The sequence below is a fragment of the Dama dama genome, chromosome 20, assembly GCF_033118175.1.
Source record: "Dama dama isolate Ldn47 chromosome 20, ASM3311817v1, whole genome shotgun sequence".
NCBI lineage: Eukaryota > Metazoa > Chordata > Mammalia > Artiodactyla > Cervidae > Dama > Dama dama.
Window position 1 is genome coordinate 78505384 of NC_083700.1, and position 6000 is coordinate 78511383.

Consider the following 6000-nt stretch of genomic DNA (forward strand, 5'->3'; position numbering starts at 1 on the left):
CATCATCAGTTGAGAGCTTCAGGGAACAGACCAGATCTTATTTACCTTCTATCCCCAGCTTAAGCCCAACCCAAAGCCCCTCACAGAACAGAAGCCTCCCCCAGAGTTGGTTGTATGTATGCAAATATGAACAATGAACTTAATGCTGTTCTAGGGCATACGAAGTCGGCCTCCCCTTTCACTTTCAGCTGCAGCCACTATTTACAACCCTGCTCCATATTTTCAGTCAATACCTCACACCCACTGAGCCCATCAGTTCTGTCCTGGCTGCCTCCTTCCCTTCCATTTGAGGTGAAGCACCTCAGTTCGTACTTCTGGCATTTCTTCTGCCCCTATTGGAAGGCTTCTCCCCACCCATCCCCCTTCCAGGCCCCATACAGCAGCTGTCTGACCAACCTGCCGGTGTGTCTGCCAAGTTCACAGTGACTATGCCCAGCTCAGCAGAGCTGAGTTAGAATTAACATCAAGGCGGGCAACCTGGCTATGTGCCAGGTCCTTGCTGTTAGGAAGCCTGTATTGTCATATAATGTTAAATGGGCCTTATAAGTGCCTGGTGAAATGGCTCCCAGAGCCAGATATGCCTTCTAACAAGCAGGCATTGTTGCTTAACTGTTTTACCTGTGCAACCTTACCTCAACCTCCAAATTGTAAACTCCTTAAGGGGCTGCACTGGAATATCTCCTTTAAATCCACCAAACACTCAGCTAGCATAGTGCTCTGTGCCTAGTCAGCTTCTAAGGAAATCTCTTTACTGAAGAACAACCACATCTGTCAACAGCTCCCAGTCCCATCTCCCCCATCAACAGGTGCTTTCACAGGCACTATTTTCATTAAGTCCACAGAGCAGATCTCTAGGAAGAATCATCATTGCCACCTTTACAGAAAAATATTACCTAACTTCTAAAGTGGCAGAGCTGGAACCCAGGTTTCCAATGTGGACTCCTTTCACTCCATGATGCTCCTTCATTCAAAAAACAAAACAAAACAGAACTTTTTGCATGAATGAAAAAGCAGAAGCAAGGCACCCTGAACACAGCCATTCTCTGCTCCCTAGATCTCAATGTCCATGGTTTCACTCCACCAGACCCCTGAGGAGATGATGATTAGGTTTTTGACTTTTACCCATGATGTATGAGGCCTGCTGCCAGGGGGGCAGTATTCAGTGGCAACTTTCCCAAGGCACTGGCAAAATTAGTTGGTGCAAATCATTTAGAGTTTTGTTTTTTTTTAACTTTGTCCATTACTAAAAAGGAACCACAACAAAAAACCATGAGCAGGCAGCCACCATGAGAAAAACCTTTCCAAGAAAATCTTTAAGCTAGGCTGCTTTTCAAACTTTCTTTATCAGCCAGCACAAAAACTATGCCACAGGAAACTACAGTGCTGAAAGAAGTCCTGGGTTTTGTTTTTGTAAAATTCTTCCTTGTGCCTGTCTTGTGAGAGGTGACAACAGGCCTCCCCCTTGGAAGCTGCTTTGCAATTTCTCAAAATTAAAAATGGTCTTTGGAGAATTTCAGCAGGAGTGACGTAAAAGTCTGGAAATAGGTTTTTAATGCATCAACGAACCTACACAAAGTTTCTTGTCAAAAAAGATGCCGCCCTAAAAGGTCTTCACTGTACTTGACATGCCAAGGTCAAGTGAAAAGAGTCGATCCCTTAATTGAGGTAGGACATTCTTTTCCTGCAAAGGGAGAACACGTCTCTCCAACTCCCTCATATCTTTGGATGGAAGTTTGACCCCACTCACCTTAACACCCACATGAGGCTACCTGTCTCAGAGCAACAGATTAGCTCCACAGCTATAATATCCAACATGTCACAAGGAGGGATTATATTATCTGCTCGTTAGACAGCTAAACCCACATAACTTCAGACCCACTGAACGAATCCCAGAGGTTTACAGAGGAAAATTTGAGGCTTGCAACCTTGTTTTAAGGGCAAGAAATGTAACCTGCTTTAGATTTTATTTTACAAATACCCTCCCCCCACCCCACGCAAAACAAGCTGGCAGTCTAACAAAAAACTGAAAAGAGATTTCCCTCAATTTTCCCAGAAGGAGGCAAGTGGCAGATCAATGTACAGCTCAAGAAGAAGAATTTAAATACAGTATGTGCTGCTCCTTTTAAAAAGGGAGAGAAGCCACTTCACTTTTTGCCAGACAAAACCCTGGCCCCAGGAGGCCAGCTTCCACAATAGGGTTGCAAAGGTGTTAGAAAGAGGCCAGTTGGGAGGAGATGAAGGGCCATTTGGGCACAAACCCCCCACTGATCAGAGCTTTTTTTTTTTCTTCTAAAGTGTCTCCTTTTCAACAGGGAAGCCTTTTAAAACTACATTTGTTTTGGATCCCTACCTGAAAGACAATGTGTAGGGATCCGATTTCACCTTTTGTCAAGGATTGGGTGAGAAACAGTAAAACTGCTGTTAGCATCTTAGAAAAAGCTAGTCCTTAACATATATGGTGGGGGGGAAGGGGGGAACCCTAAGGTCCCCTGTCCAGCCCTAGTGATAGGATGAAGGTGACAAATGCCTGCTAATCTTAAGATCGCCGTCCAAAACTTTAATGTATTAAATTTCTTTATTAAAAGGGGGTCTCTATGCAAGAACACAATTGTTTGTCCTCTGAATTGAAACATTCATCAGTGGAAAAAGAAATCCTAGTTTTTCCCTAACATTTTAGTTCATTTCCTCTAAAAGTCACTTGACTCCTGAGAACTCTGTCAGCAATCATCAGAAGTCAGAAAATGCATATGGAAAAAATTATAACAATCTGAACCGAAAAGATCTGCATAGAAAAGTTCAATGATGTATCTTAAAAGTTTGTCTACTATTATGCAAATGAAGAAAAATAGGACTCTACTGCATTTCAGGGCTGGTGTCTGCACATAAACACAATTATCTTTTCAGGCAAGCCATCCACTCCTAAAACAAAACAAACCACCCAATAGTCTTTCACTACAGCGGTAAAGGTTGGTTGATACAGGTTTAAGAAAACTGTATCATCCTTGGAGGAGACTGGTGGTGGTTAGAGAGGGAGGGCAAAGAAAGAAAAAAAAAAAAAACAAGCCAAAAACCGGAATCTCAAGTGACTTTAACACACCTCTCCCGATGGGAGGTAGAAGGGTGGTCACGGTAGAATCGAAATCAGAAACCTCTTCCGAGAACACATTCCTGGGAACTTCGCTGTTTCGTAAACCACATGCATCACCATTATTATTGTTCGAATACAGAAGAGAATGAGGTTACTTTACAGAAAAATGTTACAGCAAATATTTCAGATTCGGAATGTCAGTTCAACTTCTCCTAATCGAGTGGGCCTTTCCGGCCAAAGAGGTTAAAATAACGGCGAGATAGAATCTCCAGGTGGTTGCTGTTTAGCAATTTTTCTTTTTCTTTTCTTTTTTTTTTAAGCTACTGTTGGTTATTAGTAACATCTTCAGGATTCCTTACTAGCCTCGGGCAATATTTCTTTAGCACCACCACCACCAACCACCCCCCGCCCCCCGCCCCGGGAGGACGGACCTGGTAAACAATTTGGAGAAATGGGAACCTTACTCACTGTGCTTTCTTTTTCCTCCACCCCAAACCAAAAGGCATACACAAAACAAAACAAAAAACACTCAGACAGCGCGCAACCAACAACAGCGGAAAGCAACAAAAAATGTCCCCCACACAGCACGAGTCGGGAAGCTCCCAAGAGTCTACCAGGCCGGCCCCTCCCCCAAGGCGCCCGGGCTGGGGGAGCGAGCGCCGAGTTCACTCCCCGGACGCTCTGGCCGGCCCAGGTGGCCCTGGAGCAGCTGCGCCCGCGGCGGTGCCGGCCCTCCGGGCGCCCATTCGTGCGCCTCGGTCTGGGGGACCCGGAGAGGTGATCAAGGCGGTGCAGACTGGGAGCCTCGGAAAACCGTCCGAGCCAGGCGGGACCGTCTGCCCTGGGATGGATACACAAAGAGGGAAAAGGGGAGTGTGTAGGGGTGGCGGGGTTTAAAAAAAAAAAAAAAAGACTGCGGGGGAAATTGGTGCAAATTAGGAAAGAAGGCGCGAAGGAACCTGAGAATCCTCGCCGAGATAATGGAGCTGTGCCCAGGGAAGTGGGTCCTGTGCAAAGGGCAGGGGCTTCTGCGCAGGAGAGAAAGAGAGAAGGACCCAAGAACTTGGAAGAGGAGTTGGTGTGTAGTTCGGGGATCCACGCAGAGGCCAGAGGTGTCCGGGGTAAAGGGTGCTCTGTGCATGCCGGCGAGGTCGGCGCTCGGTTAAAGCGACCTGTACTGGGGATGGGACCGGGCTCTGCGCAACGGAGCGAGGCGGGATGTGCCTGGCAAGTTCCCGGGCACAAGTTGAAGGAGGGTGGGGGGAACCCTTACCTGCATGGTGACGACCCCCAGCTCTTCCGCCGCCAGCCTCCGCATCTGGCTCGCCAGCACTTGCGCCTCGTCCAGGATAGAGAATTCGGCGTCGGCCCCGGCCCCCAGCAGCCAGCCCACGGCCAGGCAGAGCAGCCAGAGGGGCGGCCGCCGCGCCCCGACCCGTCCGAGCGAGCCGCGACCCCCGCGGGCCAGGGCGGCCGCCCCTGCCGCCTCCTCTTCCTCCGGCTCTCGGGCCATGCCGCCTCCCCCCACTCCCCGCCGACGGGCTCCAGGAGCCGGGAAGCGGGGAGGTAGCCCCGGGAGGTGCGCCCAGGGCCCGCTCGGCGCACCCCGCAAAACTTTCTCGCCCTTCTGCAGCAGCTTCTACGCGCCCCGGCAGCTTCTAAACTTAGGGGGGCGCCCAGCTACGGCGCGGGAGCGCGGGCGGCCACCATCGCCGGATCGGGCGGCCGCGGAAGGAGAGGAAGCAAACCGCCCCAGCCGTGTCCCGGACCCCAGCGCCCGCGCGGCCCCCGCGAAGCGGCGGGCGGCTGCGAGAGCTGCGGCGTCCGCACCCGGTGCGTGGCCCCGGGGCTCACAAGCCGAGCCGCGGAGCTTTCGCTTCCCGCGGGTCCCAGCGGAGAGAGGCGGCGGCGAAGGCGGGCGGCTGCAGCCTGGGAGGAGGAGCGGCGATCGGGCTTGGTAGGCTGGGGCAGCCACCCGAGCGAGCAGGGAGAGGTTTAAAAAAAAAAAAAAAAAGCTGAAAGAAAGAAAGCCAGCGGCGGGGGAAAGGGAGGTGTCTGGTGCCACCACGCTGCGCTCCGGCTCCGTGCACTTCCCGGCCCGGCGGCCGCCGCGGCTGCGGTGATTTATGGAAGCGGGGAGAGAGGCGGGGACATTCCCCCGGTCGCCCCTCCTCTCTCTGCCCGACTCCCGCCTCAGAACCGGCCCCCGGAGACGCCGCGGGCCCGAGAGCCGGCTCTCGGCTCGGGTACCAGACCTGCAGCGGGTGGGGGTCCCTGGAACCTTCTGGTTGCCGGGGGCAGCTACCCACCCCAGCTCTCACCGCCTCCGCCCCCGCGAAGGGACTCCGGGATCCCACCCATCGAAAGTCCCTTTAAGTTCTAGGGCGCTGGCTTTCTGCCTGGCAGAGATTTGTGAAGGACGGGACTGCCATTTGTGCGTCCACTGCTCTTCTTCGGGGTCATTAGTAACAATAGCTAGCATTCGTTAGATCAACGGATTCCTTTTTGTTTTTTACCAACTACTATGTGCCCGGCCCAGTGCTCTGGGGTTTGTATACATTATCCTTTAATCCTCACCACATCCCTGTGAGGTATGTATCTTTATCCCCAAATTTTAGGTAACAAAGACCGAGGCTTAGAGAGGTGGAATAAATTGCCGAAGGTCACCCAGGGGATAAGAGGCAAATCCAGAACTTAAGCAGTCGGAGACTATTGCTCTTAAATAGGACATAGTTCTTTCTGTCTCTTTTTGGAAATGAACCATCTGATCTCATCAAAAGCAAAAAACAAAACAAAACCCAAAAAACTACTGAGCTGGAATTCACTCCAGACATCTATTCTCTGCAGCGGGGGAAGGGAATTTCCTTCCTTCCTGCCTACTCCTGACTCGTGGCTTAGGCTCTCTGAGAAAT

General features: G+C 51.1%; 1 protein-coding gene across 3 annotated transcripts in view; it reads right to left on the reverse strand.

Annotated features, from left to right (window-relative positions):
* Nucleotides 1–4832, reverse strand: part of CACHD1 (cache domain containing 1) — a 229998-nt gene extending 225166 nt beyond the window's left edge. The window contains exon 1 of one of the 3 annotated variants that reach the window (XM_061121691.1): nucleotides 4362–4832. In XM_061121691.1, the coding sequence (XP_060977674.1) occupies nucleotides 4362–4601 (240 nt within the window). In that variant the 5' untranslated portion in view covers nucleotides 4602–4832. The remainder of the gene's footprint in view (nucleotides 1–4361) is intronic. The other 2 variants (XM_061121692.1, XM_061121690.1) reach the window with 2 other exon arrangements.
* Nucleotides 4833–6000: the final 1168 nt, after the last annotated feature.